General features: G+C 51.9%; 10 protein-coding genes across 10 annotated transcripts; 4 read left to right on the forward strand and 6 right to left on the reverse strand.

Moving 5' to 3' along the window:
• Positions 1 to 343: 343 nt before the first annotated feature.
• Positions 344 to 2,002, reverse strand: GCG54_00005743 (putative quinate permease; the record flags this gene model as incomplete). Its single annotated transcript, XM_045405759.1, has 3 exons — positions 344 to 1,390; positions 1,452 to 1,712; positions 1,772 to 2,002. The coding sequence occupies 3 exons, from the start codon at positions 2,000 to 2,002 to the stop codon at positions 344 to 346; spliced, it is 1,539 nt and encodes a 512-aa protein (XP_045264157.1).
• Positions 2,003 to 6,840: 4,838 nt separating this feature from the next.
• Positions 6,841 to 9,499, forward strand: GCG54_00005744 (uncharacterized protein; the record flags this gene model as incomplete). Its single annotated transcript, XM_045405760.1, has 3 exons — positions 6,841 to 7,002; positions 7,086 to 7,491; positions 8,532 to 9,499. 3 exons carry the CDS (start codon positions 6,841 to 6,843, stop codon positions 9,497 to 9,499), a joined length of 1,536 nt encoding a protein of 511 aa, XP_045264158.1.
• A 1,822-nt stretch (positions 9,500 to 11,321) lies between these two features.
• On the reverse strand, positions 11,322 to 12,173 carry GCG54_00005745 (uncharacterized protein; the record flags this gene model as incomplete). Its single annotated transcript, XM_045405761.1, has 2 exons — positions 11,322 to 12,022; positions 12,080 to 12,173. The coding sequence occupies 2 exons, from the start codon at positions 12,171 to 12,173 to the stop codon at positions 11,322 to 11,324; spliced, it is 795 nt and encodes a 264-aa protein (XP_045264159.1).
• A 508-nt stretch (positions 12,174 to 12,681) lies between these two features.
• Positions 12,682 to 13,862, reverse strand: GCG54_00005746 (Aryl-alcohol dehydrogenase; the record flags this gene model as incomplete). The annotated part of the gene is made up of 2 exons (XM_045405762.1): positions 12,682 to 13,595; positions 13,649 to 13,862. 2 exons carry the CDS (start codon positions 13,860 to 13,862, stop codon positions 12,682 to 12,684), a joined length of 1,128 nt encoding a protein of 375 aa, XP_045264160.1.
• A 435-nt stretch (positions 13,863 to 14,297) lies between these two features.
• GCG54_00005747 (uncharacterized protein) lies at positions 14,298 to 15,352 on the reverse strand (the record flags this gene model as incomplete). The annotated part of the gene is made up of 2 exons (XM_045405763.1): positions 14,298 to 14,990; positions 15,050 to 15,352. 2 exons carry the CDS (start codon positions 15,350 to 15,352, stop codon positions 14,298 to 14,300), a joined length of 996 nt encoding a protein of 331 aa, XP_045264161.1.
• Positions 15,353 to 16,510: 1,158 nt separating this feature from the next.
• On the forward strand, positions 16,511 to 17,212 carry GCG54_00005748 (uncharacterized protein; the record flags this gene model as incomplete). Its single annotated transcript, XM_045405764.1, has 1 exon — positions 16,511 to 17,212. One exon carries the CDS (start codon positions 16,511 to 16,513, stop codon positions 17,210 to 17,212), a length of 702 nt encoding a protein of 233 aa, XP_045264162.1.
• A 1,810-nt stretch (positions 17,213 to 19,022) lies between these two features.
• On the forward strand, positions 19,023 to 19,738 carry GCG54_00005749 (uncharacterized protein; the record flags this gene model as incomplete). Its single annotated transcript, XM_045405765.1, has 2 exons — positions 19,023 to 19,274; positions 19,349 to 19,738. The coding sequence occupies 2 exons, from the start codon at positions 19,023 to 19,025 to the stop codon at positions 19,736 to 19,738; spliced, it is 642 nt and encodes a 213-aa protein (XP_045264163.1).
• A 1,074-nt stretch (positions 19,739 to 20,812) lies between these two features.
• GCG54_00005750 (Cytochrome P450 monooxygenase AtmP) lies at positions 20,813 to 22,820 on the forward strand (the record flags this gene model as incomplete). Its single annotated transcript, XM_045405766.1, has 8 exons — positions 20,813 to 21,017; positions 21,085 to 21,174; positions 21,233 to 21,324; positions 21,388 to 21,472; positions 21,528 to 22,035; positions 22,087 to 22,253; positions 22,311 to 22,711; positions 22,776 to 22,820. 8 exons carry the CDS (start codon positions 20,813 to 20,815, stop codon positions 22,818 to 22,820), a joined length of 1,593 nt encoding a protein of 530 aa, XP_045264164.1.
• Positions 22,821 to 23,100: 280 nt separating this feature from the next.
• GCG54_00005751 (uncharacterized protein) lies at positions 23,101 to 23,540 on the reverse strand (the record flags this gene model as incomplete). Its single annotated transcript, XM_045405767.1, has 2 exons — positions 23,101 to 23,124; positions 23,175 to 23,540. 2 exons carry the CDS (start codon positions 23,538 to 23,540, stop codon positions 23,101 to 23,103), a joined length of 390 nt encoding a protein of 129 aa, XP_045264165.1.
• A 965-nt stretch (positions 23,541 to 24,505) lies between these two features.
• Positions 24,506 to 25,594, reverse strand: GCG54_00005752 (Protoporphyrin uptake protein 1; the record flags this gene model as incomplete). Its single annotated transcript, XM_045405768.1, has 3 exons — positions 24,506 to 25,050; positions 25,108 to 25,356; positions 25,411 to 25,594. 3 exons carry the CDS (start codon positions 25,592 to 25,594, stop codon positions 24,506 to 24,508), a joined length of 978 nt encoding a protein of 325 aa, XP_045264166.1.
• Positions 25,595 to 25,786: the final 192 nt, after the last annotated feature.

A 25,786-nucleotide genomic window follows, 5' to 3' on the forward strand; every position in this document is an offset into this window, starting at 1 on the left:
GCCGAATCGCACAAACCAGTTGGATTATGTTGTTTAGTCATGATATATATATACACATTAGAACAGGCATCAGCCAACCGCTTAAGCGTTTTCAGCCAAGCTCAGCGACAATCCCAAAGAATCATAATGTCTCACGGGCATAGTTCAATCTCGATTACCCCCGTGCATTACTGATTCAGTCTCAACAGACGATGGTCAGGTATTGGGCATGTAGCGACTAATCGCTGACAACTTCAAGACTTGCGATTGAGGGTATAGCGCGACCGGCTCCGGCTTAGCCGTTGGGCCGATTCAACATTACTTGACAAATACAGCAAACACATTACTCATTATCCCGACTCCTTCAAACAACTTCCTTCCTCTCGGTCTGCTGGACCTGAGCTCCGTCCTTCTCAGAACCGGAAGCGGTCCCGGGGTGTTGATTGTCGACACCCATGATCTGGCCTCCCTTCTCGATGTGGTTCGCGCCGCCAAAGAGCACATCAACCTCCTCCAACGGGATCTGCTTCGTCTCGGGGATGAAGAAGTACACGAACACGCCCAGGACCATGTTCATTCCCATGAAGAAGAACAGGCACTTGAGGCCCTCGTTGGCGAGGAAAGTGGGGAAGAACTGCTGGAAGATGGTGTTGGCGACGTTCTGCATCTGCGAGCACATGCCGACGGCCTGGGCGCGGACGTTGACGGAGAAGATCTCGGAGGTGTACATCCACGTGGTGGCGCCCCAGGACGGCTTGTAGAAGAAGGTGAAGAGGAACAGCAGGAAGACGATGGCGATGCCGACGGACTCGCTCTTGGTGCCGTCGGCGGCGGAGGGCGTCTTGAGGCCGACGATGGGCACGATGAGCATGCAGACGGCCATGCCGGCGGCACCGACGATGAAGAGCCAGCGGCGACCGAAGCGGTCGGCAGTCCACATGGCGTTGAGGGTGAAGAGGATGCCGCAGGTGGCGTTGAGGGCGTTGATGAGGTTGATGGTGTCGTCCGAGGGCCAGACCTTCTTGTAGATGGCGGTGGAGTAGCTGTTGAGGGTGCCCTGGCCGGTGAGCTGCTGGCCGACGTTGAGGACGAAGGCGAGGTAGAGGCGCTTGCGGATGGAGGCGTCCTTGAAGAGGGCGGAGTAGCTGCTGCTGATGGCCTCCTTCTCGTACTCGACGGCCTCGCGGATGGTGAGGAGCTCCTCCTCGACCTCTTGCTCGGTGTCGCGGATGCGCATGAGGGCGGCGCGGGCGGAGTCGATGTCGCCCTTCTTCTGGACGTACCAACGGGGGCTCTCGGGCTGGAAGGGCAGGGCGATGATGATGATGATGGGGACGAGCATCTGGAAGATTACGACCATCTTCCAGTCCCACTCGCCGAGCGAGGCGCGGTGCTTGGAGCAGGCGTAGTTCTGTGAGATGTGTTAGCCAACTGGGAGGTTGACGTAGTGTTTTTGGGGGAAGGCTTCTCACAATCCAGTAGGCGATGAAGCTGCCGACGCTGTAGAACATCTGCCAGCAGGCCATGATGTGGCCACGGATCTGGGAGGGCGCAACCTCGCCGATGTAGACGGGGCCGGCGGTCAAAGCCATACCCTGTCCGAGACCGATGATGACACGACCGGCGATGAAGACTCCGAGCTTGTGGTGCGGGGTGAAGGTCTGCATGAGGGTTGCGATGATGGTGACGAAGCAGCCGATGGCCATGCCCCAGCGGCGACCGAGTTGGTCGGCCTATGAAGAATGAACGTTAGATATCACGGTCTCCGAGCGTGTTGGGGGTCATAACTTACCAAGGGACCACCGATGAAGAAACCAGCAACGATAGCACCGATGGTGTAGGCCGTGTTGACGAGACCGATCAACTGCGTATCCTTCTTGAGGTCGACGTCGACCCAGGCGAGCCAGTTTTTGGAGCCCTGGAGAGAGTTGTAGACGGAGGCATCGTACCCGTAAAGGACCATGCACATGGCCGCCATGAGGGAGATGTACCAGTTGTACACCCTCTTGCCGGTGACCGCCATCTTGAACGACCTGGTTGCTGCTGTTCCGATAAAATGATGGCTCTTCGACACAGGGGAAGCGTTTCGTCGTCTAGGTCCAGAGGCAGGCTATGAAGACAGAAGAATGCGTGTTGGACAACTCCGGCAGAGAGGTGAAGAGAGAGATCAGGCCATGAGTCAAAAGAGAGATGCGAAGCTTGTCTTTAAAGGTTTGATAACAAAGGTGACCGACCCCAGTCTCATCCAAACCAAACTAAACTAAACCCTCGAATCCCCGCAAAAAAAGGACCAAATTTCCCTTCCTCCCCCAATCCTCCCCCAAACTCCCCCGTCTTCGTTCCCCTCATTCCCCGGGTCTAGATAGCGAAGAAGGGGGAAGACGAAGGGGAGGGGATAGGGTTCCCCATAATTTGCATGTTCGAGTCGCCGGGGCTAGCGCTGGCTCCGGGGGAGTGGAGGTGGAGTTTCTCTTGCTCTCTCTCTGCGGCGGCGTTAAAAGGCAGTCAGGGTAAAGGACCGAGTCCGGTGGTTGAAGCCATCGCCGCAGGGTATGATGTGCCTGGGGTCGTTGCTCATCGAAAGAGGTGTGCGTGTGTGAGCTGCACAGGGGGCTATCTTCACACCCTCTCCATTCCGCCGCTCATCCGTCCAACAGCACAGCGAGCCGAGAACATGGGAGCAGGTCCGACGGGACAAGACGAACCAAGAGATGCGGCGACATCCATCAGCAGAGAGAGGGAAAAGGGCAGACCCGGAAATCTCTTGGCGCCGCGCCGCGTGTGGCACATCCGTCCGTCTTCCCCAGAACGAGGGCCCCCAACATCAGCCATCCCTGTCAAGGGCCGTTCTGGGGCCGAACTGGCGGAGAAACCCCATGCCCAAAACTTCCACCAATGACAATTTCACCTTTTGTTCTGGCGGCGGCGGCGGCGGGCCCTTTCCAATCGCGTTAAAGTGGGCGGGCGAGTGGAAACGGACAGGACGATTCGAACCACCGCGGGGTGGTGGCTGGTCTCGGTCTGGGCAAACGCTTGTTTTTGGGCGTTTTCTTTCCGCCCAGCACGCCCACCATCCACACGCCTGTGAGTGTTTCGACGTGCGAAAGAACGTTTGTGGATTTGCAGTACAACCAGCGGGTGCGCTATCAGATTCGAGAAGGAGACGAGGTCGAAGGTCATGCGGCCCACGCCTTATCGCGCTCCGTTGACGCGTGCGCTTCTGCTGGCGAGGCGGATGATGGCCCTTGGCGATGCAGGTCGTCCACCCACCACCTCGCCGACTCCAGATGCCGATTCCCGTCTTTGCGCACGCCTCTCCGTGGGCCCAGCCATCGTCACCTCTGCACTCATCGTTTGTGTATCATGATACTCTCTCCGAATGCTCGTCCTGTATGAGATGAAGAAAACTTCACAGCAACGTCAATCTCCTGCGTTGACAAGCTGCAAGTCAAATAGATTAAAGACGCAAGAGGCTCGGGCGTGCATGTGATGACAACGACTAGTTGGTCAGAGAGAGGGCAGCAACAGCTGAGAAAGAATGGGTCTCCCGGCGCCAAAATACGCGAGGTTATCTCTATGCCCCAGTTATTCCCGCTTTCTCATGCAACGACACGAAGAAACGGGGCCCGGTCAGTCAGCCCTCGTCTTTCACATGATGGTCCGCCCTGCAACTGCGTCTGGTCTGACTAGAAAAGCATCGGCAGCGCGCCGTTCATTCCTGTTTCTTTTCCTTGCAAAACTCTCTGATTCAATCAATCCGAGCATTAAACATTCAAGGATAGAGATGAGTTGACATAAGCTTTGTTTGCGGCTCATTGCCCAGAGGACACATAGGGCACTGGAGGACAGCCAAGACCATTTCATCCGCGGATCCCGTGTTGGCACTGCAAGCCACCCGATGCTGCCAAGGCGTTCGATATCGCTCACTGCTGGCCGTTGTGACTGTGAACACCTACCTGCCCGAAAGGCGAACTTGATATCATTTCCTTCCCAAGCGCCTTGGCGAGATTCGTCGTGGTGTGCTCGCACATCCCAACAGTCCGGTCACAAGTGTACCACATCAGCCTCAGGCTGACTTCTTCTCTCATCAATCTCATCCCGCCGGCACAATTTCTTCAATCCCCCGGGAAGCATGCCAGATTTCTCCGCCAGGAGGCCCAGCATGACTCCAGCTTTTAGTTTCCGTCTTCTCCGCGTCCACCAAAATCTCTCAAATCTCCCCCGCGAAAACCCCAACATTCCGGAGCAGGCTAGAGAAATGGAACCATCTGACATGCCAAAAATCGCGGAGTCCCCAACTTATTTCGAGGAGAAACCGGCGCCGCCTGCTGTCTGCGAGGCAAGCTAAGAATAAGCTACACCCCTGGAGCTGGCCACAGGGGCCGGGCCCGCCCTCGGACGCGGGCTGTGATTGATGGAAGAAATCAGAGCATTCCCCAGATGGGCGACGTGCTCACCCGGAGGCAAGAGCGGAATTAAGAGTGCAGGCAGGATGCGGCCACGCCTCGACACTAACATCAGGTCGCCGGTGACGGTGAAGGAACGACGGCTTGTGGGGAAATAGAGGCGAGAACGAAGGAGGCAAACATGTCCCAAACCGTCGAAGGGCGATGGCAGCATAGCAATCAGCCTGTCAAAGGGTCTGGCAGGCTGACGCAGCCTGCAACCCACTGCCTTCTTGCATGATGCACATGTACAATGTACGCACATACCGATACATACGCACGGCAGCAGAAATGGAAAGACGGGCTGATAGGGGGGACTGTCGGCCTTGGCCAGTCTGCGATCGTTGGGCATTTGATTATGTGAATTCATTAGCTTACCGAGGGGATGGCACCATTACACTCGGCCTCGGGCTTCGGCAGCCATCGGGTCGCGCTAGTTTCGGGTGATGGGAGGGTGTCGGTTGCTACGTTGATGGGCACGATGTCCTGGAAAGGTCAGGTGTCTTGGATATTTGGTGGAACAGGTCAGAGATGAGTCGGAGAGTCCTGAAGCGTCTGTCATTGACTGCTCTACTTTCGTCGTCGTCCTTGCCGTTGTCCTTTTCGCCGTCCTTGTCGTCGTCGTCCTTATCCTCGTCCTTGTATCCGCCTTCGTCATTGTCTTCGATTCCTTCCTATCATCGTCTCTTGTCCACAAGCTCGGTTGTTCCTCTAAATTTGTGACCTGGCATTCAAGGAATTCCAGTTCTTTCATTGGGGCTTTGACGTTGTCCTCTGAAGGGCTACAAAGTTGTCTTGTTTGAGAGCATTAGATGGTCTGAACACTGACTGTCGGGTCTAGTGATTTTCAACACGAAAGCTACGAGACCTTTTCTACTTCGAGTTAACCTAGAAACTCTATCGAGCAGATGCCAAAGTCTCATGATCATCAGTAGAAACCGAGAGACTTTGTTTCCACGAGCATCGCCACAAGCCACGAACCCTTCCAGAACCCGAAGTTTACAAGGCGTCCAGAAACTCGGCGTGTGTGATCGTGCTTGGCCGAAGACACATAGTACAGCTCGACCACCTTCTGATCTGTATCACAAGATGTTAAGGACAACATTGACAGATTAATTCGGAGAGAGATACAAGCCGATGCCTTTCGTACCCCGACATAATAGACCTCACATTCAGATGACGACTCTGCAGATGTAATTTCGATTTGGATAATTCGAAGACGGCAAACACGCGCTGCAGTTCCTTGATCCACTGCCCTTGTGAAATAGGACCCTTTGCCACGACGCGTGGTTTCTGGGCGGCTATCACGAGACGCCATGCCAATTTCTGTTCTACCCTAAGCTGCAATTGATAGCTCGGTTACGAGTGATCATCGAGACAACTCCAGTCAAATATCTAGAGAAGTCGTATTAGGGTCTAGACCGAAGGTTGGCGGCGTTGTCGTTGCGTCTGGACAGTGATCATGCCCTTTGGTGCATATCATCCTCAAGCCCACAACCCAGACAGTCTCTACGACCAAGTCAAGGTGACTCTATTATTTAAGCATTAAATTAGTGCGCCATAGATTTACCTTAGTCTACAAACAAGCTGGCGTTTCAGCATGTATCGTATCAGTCATCCACGGGGAAAGAGACCCAGGCGACACCAAGTATTCGCCAGCTTCCAGCAGAGATATCGACAGTACCACCCTGCAAAAAGTTGCGAACATCAATGCGAAGCCTTTCCCTAAAGTAAAAATACCTACTCTGATGGTGATGGACGAGTCTTGAAAAGCCCTGGTGTGGGAGAAGATGGAGATGGTGATAGCCAAGATCCATGGAAGGCACAATAAGATATACTAAGGTACTGACAGAATCTGCACATGTTTCGACATGAGCAATCTGGGCCTTTCACTATTGGTGTCTTTGCAGGTTCTGGTTGCTCACTGTAAGTCAAAGGAATCAAATTCTGGTTCCGCTGGATCTTAGTAAGAATCATCATTGGAGACATCACAAACACGACGCTCATTCGCACCTTTCGCGTGTTTGGGTGGGTAGGCTAACTGCAGGAAGGCACAACCTTGGCGGCAAACGCTGCTTCGTTTTTCCAACAAACGCTTTCACCTGCTGCCTACTTTGGGCGAGAAGTCTCAAAAAAGTTTCTTCGCCTTTTCTTTCCGCCTTCTTCCACCAACAAACAACCCAACTCTTCTCAGTCTTCCACAATCTACCAACATCGCAAATTCATTATCCAAAAATATCGATAGGCGACTACTCCTCTCTGTCTTTACCTCATTTATTGACTTTTTGGTCGGGAATTAGACCTCTGCAGTCACCGCAACGCTTGTCCGCTGCCACCACCCACGCGTGGCTTCCACCTCATGTCGAACAAACGGCCACCGGTGGCCTCCTTCCCCCCCAAGGAGGAATCAGAGCCCATGACACTCAAGCGAACAGACTCTGAGAAGATCGGCCCGGCATATCTCCCGTACGAAGTCTTCCTGCGCATCGTCGAAGCGCTTATCGAGGACGTTTTCGACTGGGAAGAGCCAGTTGATTGGGATCTCAGATACCAATATGATTCCTCGTCCAGGATTTTCGTCCAGGAGAATCGTGAACGATACGGATTCTTCCCAACGGACTCACAGATGATTCGCTGGTCACGCTCCCGACCCCTTCTCAGATCAACTACGAATCCCGCCAGATGGTCAACAGAGTGCTCCCCCGGGCCGCCATGCTAAACGAGGACGGAAGCGTGGCTTGGATCGAGGCATGGCTGCGCCCGGACATTGATGCTTTCATTCTCTTCTACACCAAGTCTCCTGGTCTCGACTTCAACCAAATGTGCTTCAATGCAGCTTTGACTTACCCATCCTCCCGCAACGCATTTGTTCGTCACATCGAATACGTCCGTCTCCAAAGTTATGACTGGATCACCGACGTCAATGACGACGATCTCGCCGCGCTCGCTACCCTTCCCAATTTTCAGGTGATCCAGATGGAGGTTCGCCGCATTATCTACCTTTACATGGAACAACCTGTTCACTTCGGATTCCGCCAGATCAACTATGAAGCCTTTCCTTGCTTAGGTGAATTGGTGGTGATTTGGGGTGAGAGTTTCATGAAGAAGTTTTCGCCCATGCAGGACAAAGGCGTCAGGCTCTACGGTGCAATGCAGGATTGGCCTAAGATAGAGATTCGTGGCACCAAGGAGGGAATTCTGGGCCGGATTCTGGGAGCTAATTGCACTTGCTGCAAGCCAGACGAAGGTGTGAGGGAGGTGAAGGTTGAAATCACGGACGAGTGGGAATGGGATTGGAATCCCTCCAGGTACCTTACGAGACGTCAGAGATATATCATGGACTATGTTGGTCTGCTGTTGGACGCAGAGCAGTAAAGAATAAGGGTCTGATTTGGCAAGAATGGATCAGGTTCAAGGTTAGCGAGTACGGATTCTGGCTGCCAGGACCAGAGGAATCATAGATTGTCGAGCAATGAATTAATGAGTGAGTGTTCGTCATGCCTTCCGTGCTGCTTTTCTCAAGTATAACCTCATGATTCGTACTCAGTAAGCTCGCTTCTCTACCGGAGATAATTGTGGAACGAGTTCGAGATCTGAGTCCAACGAGCTTTACAAAGACATGCAGCGCAAGAGGGCACCATGGGGGTTTGGACATATGTTAGGATTCAATATTGAGACCTGCTCACGTTGAAGCCTTCATAGCATCTAGCTACCTACTGCGGGCGAAAGGCCCGACTTCTCAAAGTGCTGCAAAGGCTTGGGACAAAGCATTGCTCGTAGACAGTGGACGAACATTCACATGGACTTCACCAAGATTCCACCTCCATTCAATCCAAGCTGAGAGGTAGGCCAACTGCGGGAAGGAGCAACCACGTTTACACATGCGACTTCCTGTTTTTTCTTTTATTCTCACCTTCGACCTGGATCCGGCCCGCTTTGAGCGAGCGTCCTCTGAATTTTATTTTTGACCCTTCGCAACTCAACATATTCGACTTTTTTGCAACTTTTGGCAGGTAGCTGGTGAAAACGTATCCGACAGCCAGCAAATTATGTCCGTCTCATCTCTATTCCCAATTCGAATTCGATCTTGATCTGACATTAAAATAGCTCTCGCTGCTACACGACTGGGCAGCTGCCAACACAACCTCCGCACCGAAGTTCACACAACTGGGAACAAGATGTCAGACATCCAAATCTTCTCCTTCCAACCTAAGGAGGCACCTCAGCCCATGCCGCTGCGGGAAACCCCGCCTGGCAAGGTTGGACCAGCTTCTCTTCCGCGCGAACTCTTCCTGAAGATCGTCGATTCGCTCGTTAACGACGTTACGGCCTGGGAGACACCCGCAAGCTGGAAGCTTGAGTACTGCTACGACGCCCCGTCCAAGCTGGTCGTCAAAGAGCAACAAATGACAATCGCCGAAGCCTCGCACTCGCAAAACAAGCGCTTCCAGCGATCCCGCCTTCCTTCACAAATCGACCGCGAGACCCGCCTCATGGTCAACAAGAAGCTCGTCCGAATCACCATGTTGACCGAGAATGGGGCCATTTCACCCATTAACGCATGGGTTCGCCCCGACATCGACCGCTTCGTTGCGTTCTGCGCCGCCGGCAAAGATCTCCGCAACCAGGAGCTGCACGCCAGACAAGCAATGACTCTCCCAACCCCTACTTGCGAGAGCTTGATCAATTCCATCCAGCGACTCCACTTTCCGAAGCTTGAGTATATCTCTCGCAAGAACGCCGCCGCAATCGCTTCCTTCGCTGCCCTCCCTCATCTCAGAGAGATCAGCACCGTCGTCGGAAACTGGGCACCGGATTACAACGAACGTATCGTGCACCACGGAATTAGGAAGATCGACCAAAAGACCTACCCGACCTTGCACAACTGGGCACAACGCCACGAGTCAACTTTCGCGTCCATCTTTCGGCCCCTCAAGAACAAGGGTGTCAAGCTCTTAGTTGACATCATGATCGGTGACAACCCGTTCCTTGAGATTTGCGACACCGAGAAGGGAATTCGCATCAAGACTCTCATTGCCAACTGCAACTGCTGCAGCCATGACAAGCTTTATTGAAAATGGGACTTGGGAAGTGCAGAATAACGCTTCGGACAATTTGACATGGGGTAATTACCGGAGGACAGAGATACAGCATTGGAGTCTTGAAGATATGAGACTGGCCTATTCTCAGACTAAGATAGGCGAAGAGGAATTACTCGAGAGAAATTGAAAAATGAGCTGGCAAGGGCGAATCACAAGGGCAGGGAGTTGGGTAGAAGTAGTAGTCAACCAAGCTTTTGACAATGACAAAGCCGTGCAATGGATAATGACTCCTCCACCTTCTTTTCCACTTTCATTGACTACACAAATGAAAAATGGACTCGATGTATTGTCAACCCGGTAACCGAGGCCCTCAAGATTTGGATCCAACGAGCTTTGCCGCAACCCAACATAAGCGCCGGCGGCTTCGATAGCTACACGGCACGGTGCATGTAACGCTAGGAATGAACAGTAAAGCACTGTAATGAAACATAAATCCACGCAGGCGCCTACCAAGGGCTGAAGTCCTTTTTGCCATCCCCATTTACCTGACCACCATCCACCAGCCCGAGCTGAACCGCAGAATACTGTCCAGTCCCTTCGCAACGTCTTCCATAAGGACAATCGTCCACGATGAGCCAACTCCACACGCAATCATTTCCAAAGTTCGGGCACCTTCCGCCAGAGATTCAAGACTTGATATGGGGCTTGGCCCTCGAAAGCCCTCCGGCCGCTCACTTCGCTGATCTTCATGGTTTGTCTTTTTCGAAACCCACGCAAGGTGTCAACGCACCAAAGGGAAGGAGAAAATGGCACACATTAGAAGTTCTCATCAAGTTTGGTCCGCGCCCGACGTCTATTATTTCGGGTCATTCATATACCGCACCTCATGCCCTGCTGCTTCAGACGTGCCGAGCTTCGCGCAGGGTTGCGCTTCGACTTGCCAACGTCTGGGGTCCAGGAAGAGCTCTACAACTATACGCAGGCGAAAGGAGCACCCTGCACGATGTCCTTAACCTCATCGAGTTGAAAAGATCTTCGGCGGAAGGGGACAGAGACGAAAGACAAAGTAACCGAGGACACGGCCAGTACCCCTTACCTGAGACAATAGATGTTCCTTCTCTTTGGGTCAATGGCACACAAGATCTTGTTATTATACCTAAAGGCTGGGAACGCGAGGCCGAACTACTGCGATGCAATATCTACGACTGCACATGGACCATGCCGATTCAGAGGGCGCGCTATATTGGCTTAGAGTGGTCATATAGCGGAAGACGTGTCTTTGACTCTCTGGAATGCTTCCTATTTTCACGATTTCGATGCGATGTCCTTTACGTCATCCTTGGCCCAGACGAGCTTGCACAACCTCCAGACGCGAATAAAATGACACCGGAGCTTGCTCGGGAGCAAAGACAAAAGCTGGAGCGACGTTTCGAGAGACCGGGAGTTCCGACTGAAGATATAGCAGCAGATATCCCCGAGAGATTCTGGCGTGGGAAACGGGAGTTTTACGTGGTCAGCTGGGAAGAGCTGGAACGAAAAATGGTGGACTCGCCCTGTCAAGATTTGATAGACATTGCAGCCCAGATACTCGAAATCAGAACAGCGGAGGATGATGTATGTAAAGGTTGCGAAGACAAAGGCTGCGATTTCAAACCAGACATGTTTCCAATTGCTTGGAGGATTATGTCGTGGCGCGATAAGGAGGAGTGAGGTCAACGCGTTAATCATGCTAAGCCGGAAACATTTGCGGATTTAATTCTCATGCTGCGAAGAAGAGTACGGAGAACCAGTTTGAAACCTATGAACTTGTACCTGATGTGACCTGTGTTACCGTTCAGCTTTCTCAGACAGGTTTCTAATATGTAACTGTCACACACTTCCCCTTCCACGCCATAATGTTTCCTTGAACAAGCTCTTCGAACATCCAGTTCGCCAAATCCAACCTGCTAACCGTATAACCTACGGTAACTCCTGGCTCCTGAACGGCACCTTCAACTAGGCCAGCATCCTCAACGGTCCAGCCCACCCTGAGGCTCTCAAGACCTTTCTTTGGGCCATCAGTCAGCAGAGGTGGTCTTACCATAACGTACCCTGCGAGTGGCGATCCTGGCTCTGTTGCGCACTTCCTGATGACCTTCTCCATAGCCGTAGTATCAGCTTGGGGCACGCGCAAGAGCCAGATGTACAGTGGGATCATGACCAAAGGCTGGTCGCGTTTGATGCCTTGCCCAGTCGAAGAGATGGGAACAAAGACAGGCCTATTATCGATCGCCCCCGCATTCTTGAGTTGACGCAATGCCTCAATAACCACAGCGGCTGAGTCTCCCGTGATCGTGAGGTCTTGCATTGAGACGGGTTTGAATGGGTTTAGTTGAAATTTGGGCAAAGCAGTGATTCCACTGAAGATGATTTCGGGATCGTGATGGAGAAGCTCAACACATGCATGTACAGAGCGGGAAGATGGACCCTCTACGATGGCGAGGTTTGTGTCGATGACGGACTCGGGGACGTCATACGAGATGAGCATTTTCCTCAACTTGTTGGCATCTCGAACGACTAATTGAAACCCGTAAGTGTATGTAAATATTTTGCAAGGTTTTCCGAACTACTTACGTGCTGCAGCTTTGTGACCAGCCATTAGTGTCCAGGCAAGGACATGACTGAGAGTTGCCCCAGTCGCCCCAACGAAAGCTGCTTTGACTGGCATGGTATTTGCCCTGCCCCAAAAAGCTTAGAATGAACTGTGTACAGCTAGATGGTAAGAGAGAATATTGAAGTTCGATTAGAATGTCAACCTGACCACCGAGCAGAACTTAGAAGCTGGCCCAACTACGGGGAACAGGATTGAAGATATATGCGCCCTCAACACGACACCTCTCTCTTGTCGGAACCCGCGGCCCCGAAGATGCGTAAAGCAGGTGGAATATAGTCTGAATGAGTTCCGGATCATCCTGTTCAATTCGGCGTTGGCCCGATGAACTCCGCTGCTTAGACTTACAAGTCCGTCCAAACTCCACCCGGACTACTCCGGTATGCTCGTGGGCGAACGCCAAGACGGCGTCATGGAGCAACTTGGCCCCAACGGAGACCGACTCAATCAAAGGCTTCGGGACAGTAATTGTTTTTATAATTCAACCATTGTCGTCATTCAATGAAAACCCCAGGCCTTGTAAAGAAGAGATAGAGACAGGCTTTTTTCTATGAAGCTGTTCGATTCAAGACCAGGCAATAATCGGCTTTACAACATCGCCTTTCTTCATCGCCTCTACGGCTTGTTCAAAGTTGGGATGCTCAAAAACCTTCACTAGCTTCTCGACTGGGAATTTACCATCTCTCCACCATTGAACCATCTGAGGAACGTAATCTCTCGTCCTTACGTGCCCTTGCACAGCTCCAAAGTACTGTTTGCCGCTGACCATGAAAGTTTGCATGTGGATCGAGATGTTCGACTCCGGCATTCCAGTGCCGACCTGGATGATCTTGCCCATATACCTGGTGCCATCAATTTGCGCGGCCAACAGTGGCGGATAGGCACTCGTGTCGATGCTGATTGTTGAGCCGACTCCCTCAGCTGCCTCCTTGATCTTCTCCGTCACCTGCTTCATATCGAGGCCGGTAGTGTTGATGACATGAGTGGCACCAAGGGATTTCGCAAGTTCAAGTCGAGACTCCAGCCGATCGATTCCGATGATGGCCTTGCAACCCTGGTTCTTGGCTGCAATTACAGCGGCGAGTCCAACACCTCCCATACCGGCAATGGTAACGCAGTCCTCTGGCCCAGCCTTTGCGACATTGATGACGGTTCCGCTACCGGTTTGCAGTCCACAGCCAAGTGGTGCCAGGATTCTGAGATCGTCTCGACTGAGCCCAAGGCCGGCGACGTTGACGACCGACTTGTCACTAACAACGGTGTGGTGCGCAAGACTTGACTGCCCGAAGAATCGTCCCCCAATTCCGTCAGAGAAGACGGGCTCGCCCATAAAGTTGATCTCGAAAAAGTTTGTGCAGTGAGAAGGCGGTCCTGTTTTACAGACGTGGCACGACCCGCAGTATGAGAATGAGAGCAGAACTGGATCGCCGGGCTTGACGTGAGTAACCGCATTGCCGACATTAACAACGTATCCCGAGCCTTGGAATTATCAGCGCAATGCAGTTTAGACAAATGGAAAAGGGTTGTCTTACCCTCGTGCCCGAGAACTCTTGGATAATACACGCCGGGAACACCGGCGTCTGCTGGAGTGTTGCCACAGTGAAGGTCAGTATGGCAGATACCTGACGCAACTATTTCGACGAGAACCTCATCGTCACGCAGGTCTCGAAGTGTTACGGGCTCAATAGCCCATTTACCCTTAGAAATTGGGCCCCTGGCCACAATGGCCTCGGACTTGAACGACATTCTAGAAAGGCCTAACAATATGCCTCGGGGGTATTGAGAAAAATATGGTCATTGAAAGAGGTAGAATCGGCGTTGAGTAGATGGATGAGGGGAAACCATTAGTGAGGGGTCGCAGGGCGCCTTCCGGCGATAAGCGGAATTGGCCGGCGATTCTCCTGTGCTCCAATTTAGGTAAACCCCTCCTCTAATAAAATTGATAAGACAAGATGTTCACTTTAAGCACCTGCCATTTGGGGTTATCCCCATTATGATCCTACAAAACTACTATTGAAGAGAGACTCGTCGATGATTTGCAAATAATATATTGACTTTGATAGAAACACAGTCGCGCGAATAGTCCCTTAATCAGGTAATCCGGGCAATACTAGATTCCGAACAGGAAAGCACAAGTTGAACGTTGCAGGACCTAAATTCTTCGAATGCTTGTTATGGGCCTCACAGTCTTCTCCTCCTCTCTCCCGCTCTATGAAGAGCACGTTTGAAGTCTGACATTAAGGGATAATCAACACTGTCCCATACATCCCTCGATCTTTGATCATACGCCTCTGGACTCAGCGGCTTTCTCTCCCAAGAATCGCGATAGATGCCAGTATTTTCAATCGGCTCCTCTGGGTCTTCTCGACGAGTGTTATGCTCGTCAGCCAGTATAGGCAGAAGGCCCAAGTTGGGGTTCCCAGATGTCAAAAATTCCAGTAGACTGAGCTTTTGGTCTTCATTCAGCTGGAATATCCGATACGTTACATCTTCCCGATCAGGATGGAACCATACGGAGTCATCTTGCACATCGGAGGCTGAACCAGGCGGGCGTCGGTCGAATAAAACTACGCCGCCAAAGATGCGGGACTCAGCCCAGTATCCGACCATATCCGCAATCCCATCAGGATACTGATCATGGTCATGGTACCATTCGTGTCTGAAGAGTGTAGGCCACGCACCCTCTGGGCAAAATTCCCAGAATAAATCATCTTTAGGAGGTTTCCATGATGCTATACCGTCCTCTTTGTGTAGACTGGTGTCCAATTTGAAGATTTCAACTGCGATTTGATGGACTGCGACGGCAACCATCTCAATCAGGCGCACCTTGAAGGCTCGAGATCCCAGCGACGCCGCGCGGTAGTCGTTGATCAGCTGACCATGAGTTAGCAAAGAGTTTTTGGCTTATGCATACCGGGGAAGGGAGCCGTTACCTTTGAATCTATCTGAATTGTTCCAGGGTCGAACTTGTCCCGAAACTCGTGTGTCTTTTCTATCACACCCGGGCAAAGCTGTTGATGCAGATCGTGAATGGGATGTTCGTTTGGTAATGATCCATTGCCACTGTCTTGCGCGACTTCCGCTAGAGGTAGTCCGTCGATGATTTGTGCGAAGGTGAATTCCGCGATTTCGGTCGCCAGGACGTTCCATATTGCTCTCGTGAAGGTGTCGCGGTGGTCGCCGTCACCCAGTCCAACGTTGACCGAGATACGATGAGTAGTGCTGGCGTCTGACATTGCGATTGAATGGTTTGGCGACGCGGTTGTGGATGGTTCCATGATGGAAAAGTGATGGTCAACTTTGAGAGAGAGACGTGGTAGATGGAGGAGAGGTTGCAAGGTGAAGAACCTGAAGGGCGTAGGTTGCCTGCCTGCCTGCCAGCCGAGATCGAGTTTAGCATTGCTTGCAAGGGCGAAATCCAGTTGGTCCTGAAATAGCGTGATTTGACAGCGCTACATGCTTCACACGAGGGGTTTTCTTTTAAGGTAGGCGCCCGTTGGTCCAGAAGCCCCACAGCGTGCACTAGGTACCTACCTTAAGGTAAGTACCTCAGCGCGAAGTTGCGCAGCCCCGATTGGCTCTCAGAAACCAGTTCACCAACAAATGGAACGACCGCACTTTAGGATGCGCGCGGTTGGGAAGTACCACATCTTGAAAATGTGCAATACAAGGTAGTTCCGCCCAAATTGAAAACACCCCTGGCCATCGGTCTTCCCACAGTGGTCTTACGGGCTACACAACTGGCCGCATGTTCGAACACGGAGTATGATAGAGACTCGGATGTCGTTGTTGGTTCGGTCGCTAAGGTAGGCCGCAGCCCTCAGCAGCGACCTTGTCCAGCCATCTTTACCGTCTTTGAAGTATAACTGAGGCAGCCTCAGTAAACCCTCAGTCAATCTTCACTCCAATGAGATACTGACTTGGGCTGAGGTTTCATGAAGAATATGCCAGGGGCATGTTGGTGTAAGCGCCGGTCCCTGTATCCGTGAGGCACTGAGAAAGAGCGGACGTTGCGTTGGGAAGGTCCCTTTAGACTGGCCCAAATCAGGTAATCAGCACGCGAAATATTATTTAATCAGAGGCACAGTTCTTCTTCAATGACGCCTGGAATGATGCTGATTATCATGATTTTGCCTTTGATTCAATTTTGAGTGTTTCGAGTGTCATCTGTTCAGCCGCAATAGTTCGGGATCGTATCTGCCTGTAATCAGTATGTATTACCATCCCTTACTTGGGCGATCTAGGAACTCACGCAATGATAAGGCAAGCTCAGTATGTCGTCTATACCACAGAGAGTTGGAGGGCTCGTCGTCCATTACGAAGAAGCAGACGAAACCCATGTTCCACTCCCTCCGAATTCACAAAGATATCGATGCGTCGAAGCTATCATTGACATGGCACTTTGCATTCTGGAGTCGCCACAAGGGAGACAGAGTCTTATCAACCTCGCCAATCAACTAGTCGCATTACGCAACGCCAAGAAAACACCCGAGAAACATCTCTACAAAGGCTCTCCTGAGGACATGCACTTAACTATCAATCTGTTCTTGCAAAAGATCAGATCAAGCTTTCCACTTGTGTTCTTGACGCTTTTTGACGGAGAGGGCGTGACGACCAAGAGAAAGGGAGAGTGGGGCGATAACCTTCAGAATTACGAGCCTCAAGTGGCAGTCTGGTTGGAATTGCACAGCTACATAATCGACAACATGCTGTTTGCGCGCCAGCAATCGAAAGAGGTTGCGGGACACAGCTATGCGTTGTTCAAGTTTCAGATGGTGATCACCGTCGCTCACGAAATATGCCACATGTTGACCAATTTCTTGACCGGTGCACATCGACCCAATACCCCATCTAGCCTGAAGGTGGCAGGGTACGGAGGCCCTAGAACTGGTGAGTCTGGTCGTTGGTGGGAGGTGCAGATGTTTGGGGGTCTCGTCGAATTTTACGAGAATCAGAAAGACCCTTTGGGGGCTCGGCAAGCTGGGGTACCCTACTTGATGACGAACGGCAACCCCAAGTCTCCAGCAAGGCAGCTTTCCATCAACTATGTCCTCGAATTTGTCAACGGCAGTACGTTATTTCTGTCACCAACTTAGATTCAAGCTGACTTATGTTGCGGTAGATATTTCATACCCAGCTCGGGCATCGTCAAACGCGCCCTTGACGACGAGACAGGCTCTCCGTGATTCAAGCAGAGAGGTTTCAGACCTACGCCCGAAAGGCATCTCCAAAGCTCCATCTACATCATCTCCTCAACGAGGTAACACACCTTCGGGCTCTGGGTCTGGTGGGAGTTCCACGTCAGCCTGGCGCAGACTGCCATTTAGTTTCTCTCGCCGTTCAGCAGGGCGGTCCGGGTAGTTGTTCTTTGAATTGGCAGCTTGCGCTGCTCAGTCTTATTTGCAGTCGAGTTTGTCGTCTCTCGTTGCTATCGCTGTCATTGTCGTCGTTGCGGTTGTCGGTGGAGACTGGCTCCTTCAGGAGCTCGGGAAATAACTCTCAAACAGAAGGCTGGGCTTTCGCAATGGCGCTTGTGTATTACAACTCTTGCAGCATGGGCAAGGGGTGAGAGAGAGTCTTCTTAGTCAATTCGAATTCGGGTTCGGTCACCACCAATATGTCGTCGAAAGAAGGTTAATAGACAAGTGGATCGGAATAATTGAGATGTCTAGAATGGAGTACGGGGCTAGACTCAAACTTGGAAAGAAGTCATAGGCCTTGCTGCACATCGTGACTTCACCTTTGAATAATGCATGTTTCATTGCAGGGAGCGCCATGCCTTTTGCTGACTGATTTTCGGAATTCCAAGGACAATATGCTGCAAGGCACCGGTAAGCTTTCGAAAGACGCGTACGCGCGTTGGCAGGACCAGATCCTTTGCACTTCATTTGCTCAACCCCTGATCGCTTCATTTTACGGCCGAATTGTGATGTCGGCCGATGTCCCCGCAAACTCACTTGAGTTGGAGTTGCCCTCGGCTAGGCCTGCGAACAATTTTGTCATGATGGGCACCATCCGATAGGCTCCGTGGCTACACCACAGAATAAGCTTCGCCCGAAGGTTGAGGACGCCACACCCGAAAGTAGTAGTTCATTCGGGAGGAGAAAATTCACTGGCGCAAGCAGGCTGTCCAATGCCCCTCTCTTGGTGCACGTCAAAAGCTTGTTAGGAGCAGCAATCGATTCGAATTGCCAACTGTTTCCCTAGGATCTTTCTCGTGAAAATTAAGCTTGCTATTATTCGAACACGGCTGCCGAAATCTCCATCGATGGTTGCTTGCGGCACAGCAGACTAATAAAGATGTTCGGTTCTATCAATTGAGGCCAATTGAGCAGGGAGCAAGGCACATAGCTCAGAATTGTTCTGAACTACCTTTTCGCAGGGTGACAATGGTCTCGCCGGGGCTTAAGCGAAGTTCAATTTGCCTTGAAATGACATCACCTGCTGGGCACACTATCTCTGCTCTGGCACGAAGTGACTTAGCTGCGCTAGACTTCACTCGTTGATTCACGATGCTTGGCGGTTAACGGCACTTAGCGTCGATCATTTACCAGGGTCTTCTTAGGCCTCGCCCTGAATCTCGAGTTAGTGGTCTAAACCCCTCTCAGTGCCCCTAGCTCCCGTACTCTTCCGTCCACCAAAAGGGCCGCGATTTTAGGCAGGATCACGCCGTCGAGTGTCTAGCTCCGTAATGTGGCCACGAAAGATCCTTCGAGCATTTCGGTCCCGGAAGTTCACCGGTTTACGAAGGAATAAAGCCTAGACCGGGTTGTCTGCCTGGATGCTTTTCAGGGGTAATACCTATAAAGCCAAGCTGAGATTCGACGAAGCAATCGTACTCATCTATTCAGATCAACGGATTACTCGAAGCATCCCTACCATTCACTTATAAAGTTCGCACCAAAAATGTCTTCGCTCGCTAAGTTCGTCACCGCCACTGCCGCCCTCTGCCTGGCGGCGGCGCCTCTCACCGCTGCAGCACCGAATGTGACTGCTGAGCTGATCCCCGGCGACTGCTCCGTATACCCGGACTATGATGCGTCGACCGGCCAGGCGGGGCCGTGGTCGATGCAGGCGACGGATACAGGCGAATACATTACCGGCCACGGGCTGACAGCCATCTACTCCCGCGGCTCAACTGGCATCCGATGGGGATTCGTAAGTTGCATGCCGGAAGCCGCCAACCCCGATTGGAGAACTTTGGCACAGTTGCTTACTCCAACAATGATCAGATGGCCGTGCTTGACAAAGCTGGCGTGGCGCAGAACCCCCTTCGATGTGTCAACGGAGAAGGCATTCAAGGCTACGTGCCTACAGGTGTCTCGGGTTACACATGGCAGAACCTCGTTGCGGCCGATATTCCGTACGACGCTCTCCTGATGTACGAGGTTAATGGTACCGAAATCCAGCCGTACTCGCATTACATCAACGGAACGAAGCAGAGCGGAATCTTCTTAGGCTCCGAAGGCTACACAACGTGGGGCTTCAAGAAGGATACTGACACAGAGCAAGGGACTTACTGGGAGGCAAGACTTCTGGGAGCTGACAGCGAGGACCCTTCCACTGGCAAACCACTTTTTGATGGGGAGATTACTGGCTTCCTGAAAGTTTACGGCTCGTGAATATGACAGTGCATGACGACCTCGGCGTCTGTCAACCGGTGGGAGATGACACCTAGGCGCCCGCAAAGTTATCCGACGTATTGCTGTCCCGACTGGGAGGGCGAACACACCAATAAATCATTTTCAGAATCTTAGCAATCTGAAAGCAGTAGTTTGCTCCTCGTTCAGTCTGCTGAAATTCCATTATTTGCAGGTTTCGTCCAATCATTGGCCGCTTTGACCGCCTTGGAAAAGTAGCATACCGTGAATAGAAGCGTTTGAAACATTACAGGTCGCTTCCCGCATGAGAAGATGGGAAGCCTTGGCAGCGGGAGAAATAATCATAGCGAGGCTCCGAGAAGGGTTTCCCAACGAAGCTTTAGCGACGGCTTCTTGCTTGACATCGCGTGGGTTCACGATGGACAAGCGACTCTGCAACGTAGCGTCTTCCCTACCACGCTTGCATTCTAGGGCGCACCGTCCAGTTCTTATTCTTAAACGACGTCGTGCTTTACAATCTGTTTGGCTACTTCTGACGATCAGACTCGCGAATACGAAACCGATAGGGTCGTACATCGTTTACCACGCGAGCTTCAATCGGTCACCCTTGGCTCGGACTTTAAGTCAAGCCCGTCCACCTCCCCAACCTGGCTCCCCGCGTTTTGCATCCCCCCAGCACACTTGCCCGCAGCGCCAATGCAACTTCTTCAGATCACTTTGTCATTCGTCCCGTTGATCGGCACAGGGGTGAAGAGCCACCCCTCCGGTAGTTGAGGCGGTTCCACCCGGTTTCGCATGCCGCGGGCAAGTTTCGTAACCCACCGGCTATTCGCTCTACTCGTACTCGTTCGAGGCTCTCCCGTCGGTTGTGTGGCAGAATAACAGTACCTTTCGTCATGGTGGGGGACCTCCATGCTAACAAGGAGGTCAGGGTAGCTGGCGCGGTGTTTGCTGTCATGCTGGAGCCAACCAACTGGAGCGCGGATCCAGAGGGTGTGAAGGACTGCGAGACTATATTACATCCTTAGGTCCCAACTTCTTGTGAGTTTGTTCATCTGTTCAAGCACACCATCGCAGACCTCCCGATCGCCCAGAATGTCGATGTCGATGCTCCCCAACATGAACGCCACCACTATGCCAGTGGTGGACACCACCGTCTTCGAAGAGTTGGCCAACCGCTGGCCGATCGCAGCGACCGCTGTGTTTGCCTGCGTTGTTGCTGTTCTACTCCAGAGCGTTCTCAAGAGTGACCCGTGGGCGGACCTGCCCATGATAGGAACAGAATTCGGAGGAGCCGAGAGTCGAAGAAAGAAGTTCCTCAGCGGATCAGCGAAGGATATGTACCTTGACGGATACAGGAGGGCAAGTTACGATACTGAGACAGAGCGCGATCATCACGACTAATACCACATTCTTGCAGTTCAAAGAGAGAGCTTGGAGGATTACTACGACTAGGGGTAAGTCTTGGCTGTAGTTGAACTCTAATCCATTGACAAGTTGCTGAGACGGCTTCAGCATCACCGAACATTGTCGTCGCCCCCAAGTTCATGAACGAGCTGAAGAGACTGCCCGATGACGTTCTCAGCTTTAACAAGGCCATCGAAGAGGTTCGTCATCAGGAACAATTACGGTAGAGGTCTACAGATGACCCAGCTAATACTAGGTTGCAGTTTATGCATGCCAAGTACACCAAGGTCGAGACCGACATTGATTTGCTGCCTCACACCGTTAAGAGCAGCTTGACCCCAGCACTTGGTAAGTGATCTACGTGCTGCATAGCGGCAGCTATTCTTAACTAACAAAAAGCTAGTGCGATTGAACCCAATCATCGCAGACGAAGTTATCGAAGCCCTGCGCATCGAGCTCCCACACTCTGGAGAATGGACCGAGGTCAAGATCATGGACAAGCTCTTGCGTATTGTCGCCATGGCATCTGGACGCGTCTTCATTGGCCCCGAGCTTTGCCGCGAGGAGGAATACCTCGATGCTGCAATCAACTATACTGTTGACTTGATGAAGGCTATCCGCAAGATCTCTGACCTCAAGCCATGGACACGCCGATTCGTGGCCCCGGGACTGCCAGAGGTGAAGAAGGTCCACGAGCGCATCGATGCTGCGGACAAGTTCTTGAGACCTGTAGTCACTGCCAGACGCGAAGCTGCCAAGGATCCCGACTACCAGAAGCCCTACGACATGCTGCAGTGGATCATGGATGCGCAGACCAAGTTCGGCGAGAAGGATGACAAGGAGCTTGCTAGGTATCAGCTCGGCATAAGCTTCGCGGCTATCCATACCACAACTGTCACCTCTACCAATGCGTACGTGATCCTCTTCTTCCCGAGGGTCCGATAACTAATTAGTTTTGTCAGGTTCTACACGCTAGCGGCCATGCCCGAACTGATCCCCATACTTCGAGAGGACGTGCAACAGGCACTCGCAGAGAGCAACGGTGTCTTCACGAGTCTTGCAATGCAAAACATGAAGAAGTTGGACAGCTTTTTGAAGGAGACCATGAGATTCTATGCCCTTGGATCTAGTGAGTTGGAGTTCTGCCTGTGATCAGAAACTGGATGACTGACTAAAGCCCGTTCAGCTTCGTTCACGCGCAAGGTTCTGAAGACCTTCACTCTGTCAAATGGCCAAGTCATCCCCAAAGGCTCCATCATCGAGATCCCCATGATCGGCATCAACAACGACGACGAGTACTTCCCAGACCACGACAAGTTCGATGCCCTTCGCTTTTACAAGCTGCGTCAGGCAAAGACGGAGCAAGATACGGGAACAAAGCAGGCAGAGGTTGTTGCCCTCAACCAGTTCGTCAGTGTCGGTGGCCCCACGAGTCTGACATTCGGATTTGGTCGCCACGCATGCCCGGGTCGCTTCTTTGCTGTAAACGAAATCAAGATGATCATGGCGACGACCTTGGCGAACTACGACATCAAGATGGTCGAAGGTAGCACTGAGAGATACAAGAACTTGGATTTCGGGTCTGTGGTAAGTTACGCACCAAGACTGCGCTCCATTAGGCTTAGAACAGCAACGCTGACTTCTCAAATAGACCCAACCTGATCCCGACAAGAAGATCTTGATGCGCAAGCTGTGAAGAGAGCATTGCGTGACGGGACGCACATTCGAAGTCGATTAATGGGAGGATTATACACATTGTAATGGCATTGATGGCGAGACTGATCCAAGGCGAGGAGAGTTCCGGATGCCTAGATCGTCTCAGCTTTAGAGCGAACCCCGCAAAGACTGAGTTCTATCGAAAATTCTTTGGATCTGTAGTGCAAGCAATTATATCCACGCAATTTATGAAGTGCGACTATATACGGCGTTCGTGGGTTGGCTCTTCTCTTCCCGTCGCACCCGCGTCTTGGACCATCCTACGACGGGTCGTTGTCGATAGGCTTGAGCTGTGAGCAGCTCACGATTACGCTCTTGCAAACCTGGTATTCACCCCGAGAATGCCCCAAAGTCCAAGAACGACGCTGGTGCCGAATCTGAAAAGTCCCTGACCTGGAACCTCTTCGCAGTAACACACATAACCGTCGACAGCTCCCGTACCCACAAACAGGCTCATCATAGTATCAAGCGCCTCGAAGTTTTCCCGGAGAAAGAAGGTCCACATGGCAACCCCCCACAGCGACATTCGCATACCATAGATCTTCCAAGCCGACTGCGCCTCACCGGATGTCTGAATGTGTTCGGGAAGGCCGAACTCGCGAATGGCGCCGGACGGGTTCCAAAGAGGCATCGCACCACCGATCGTAAAGGTGGTGGCAAGCAGCAATGGCAGGGCGTGGACGGGATGGAAACGGGGCATATTTGATCGATTGAAAGCCGCCGATGACAGGTGATAATGGCGTCCGCAAAAAAGAGTAGCTGAAATCTTGGAGGCTGATGCAGTTGGTCTGGAGTTTGTGTCTGCGTAGTTCAAGTAAGCTGCCCTGATGACCTCTATGTGTGAAGGAAGCAGGGGCGCAGTGCGGGTCTCGCTTCAGAATACCGAAAGTCCCCAATAAAGGATGTTTGAATGCTATGCCCAGTGACGGCGGAGCTTGGGTGACTCTAAACGAACAAGTGCTGACGTTGGAACCACTGGACTCTGAACGGGGCTCGCGAAAGCAGTGCCAAGACCGCCAGATAATGCAATTGCTTGCATACTACCTGTCGCTGTCTGATAAGGTTAATACGAGCACGACTGATTTGATCCGGATAACAATCGGTTGGCCGGGACCCGAAAACGGAGCAATCGGGCGTAGTGGATCCAGCCACCGACCGGAGCGTCCGGATGCACTGCCGAATGCTACATTAGATCTTAAGCATTTACCACCCCAGATACATAACACAGCTAGGGTCTTTTCGCATGAGTTTCCTATTGCTTATGTATTGCTCCTTCCACAAGGTTCTGAACCACGACGACGAGGGCGACAAGGAGTAGGTCTGCTCTTTAGCTGGGCTGCACAGATTGAAGCACAAGCAGGCATTCTTGGTGTTCTTCTTTCAGCCTCAAGCTTTCATTTATGTTATCATACAGTCTATTTTATACAAGCCGTCCATGTCGTGCGCAGTCGCTCCATGTGCGAAGATATTGCACGAGCACCCAGCCATATGCCCATTTCCTATCCAGCCGGAATTACAAATGAAAATGCCCTTCGACAAAGAAAAAGTCACCACGCTCATCGTCCACCGGTGGGCTCGTATGCCCATTCCCTCCAGTCCTCGGTCGACACCCGAAGTTCTACCGTAGAGTCTGCGGGAAGCTCACCCCGTTTTTGCTGAGTCTCTTCACCTCCGAAAGTCTCCCTGAGTACCGTGATACGGCTCGTAGGGGCTCGGTGGTCCTTGATGCTGTTGCTGTTGGTACTTGGGTTGCTGGTATTGGCCGCTCTCCATCAAGTAACCCTCAGACAGAACCTCTGAGCTCGACACCTGCTTGAGGCTGGTGTCACGGTTGTTGATGACGCGACTGGGATGGAACCAGTTGAAGAGCACTGATGTAAGGCCCATGAGAAGCGCGTCAAAGATGTAGATGTACATCTCCTTTGACTGGAGCTCTCCCTCGCTTCCTTGGACGTATTCCGCGACACGGAACAGCGATCGAACCATGATCATAAAACTGGTTCCGTAGAGAACCCAAAGGAGGCCTTTCCAAGGGGTATCAAGAGAGTATGTCTTCGGGGTTGGGTTGCGAGAAAGGCGCATGTGGAAGATGAGGGTGACGACCATGAAGAAGCCGAAGAAGAGGATCTGAATACAGAGACCGCCGACAATGATGTTCTCTCCTAGTTTAACGGAATCTTTGTCTTTCGCCGTTGCAAGCATACCGCCACCTATTTGAAGAAGTTAGTTTCCTATCCAGAAACGATATGTAGGGGCCTTGAACTAACCTCCGCTCTGGGCGAAGAAAGATAGGAGATCACCGAGAACGAAAACCTTGGTCAGCCAATTCGGCCTGATCAAAGAGTAGTTTCCGGCATCCAAAAGGTTGATCAAACGACCCAAGATCATGTAAATCGATGCAGCGAACAGGGCTGGTCCTAACAGGAGGAGAATGGACTGGATGATGTATGGATTCTTGGTGTAGTCCGGTGCTTCTTGTGCAGACATAGCGCGACCGACATAACCAATGGCCTCAACTGGGCCACATTAGCCAAGCTCCAACCCACTTCATATTTGACATGGCAACTTACAGAGACATCCTATCACAAAGGGGATGAAATACCATGTTCGGGCTCGCACCAGCTGCCAAATGTGCAAGAGCCCCGAAAGACCGAATACACCAATGAAAATGACAGCTGCTACCATGGACGGCTCATAGTGGTAGAAAACGAAGCCCTTCGACGCACCCTCCGGTGTTGTACTGTTGTCGGCCATGATGTCTGTCTTGGAGGGTAGGCCTGAGTCTATGGTATAGTATTTGCTCGGCGTGATTCTGTGAAAGACTGGACTCTGCGAAAAAGAAGCAGATCAAAATGCCAACGATGGAAAAAAGAGAGAAAGGGAAAATAGTGTATATGTCAATGTTGAAGCTGCTGATCTATCCACAAGTTCTGTCCATCTAGAAAC

This window comes from Colletotrichum gloeosporioides (genome assembly GCF_011800055.1).
Source record: "Colletotrichum gloeosporioides strain Lc1 chromosome Unknown consensus_47, whole genome shotgun sequence".
NCBI lineage: Eukaryota > Fungi > Ascomycota > Sordariomycetes > Glomerellales > Glomerellaceae > Colletotrichum > Colletotrichum gloeosporioides.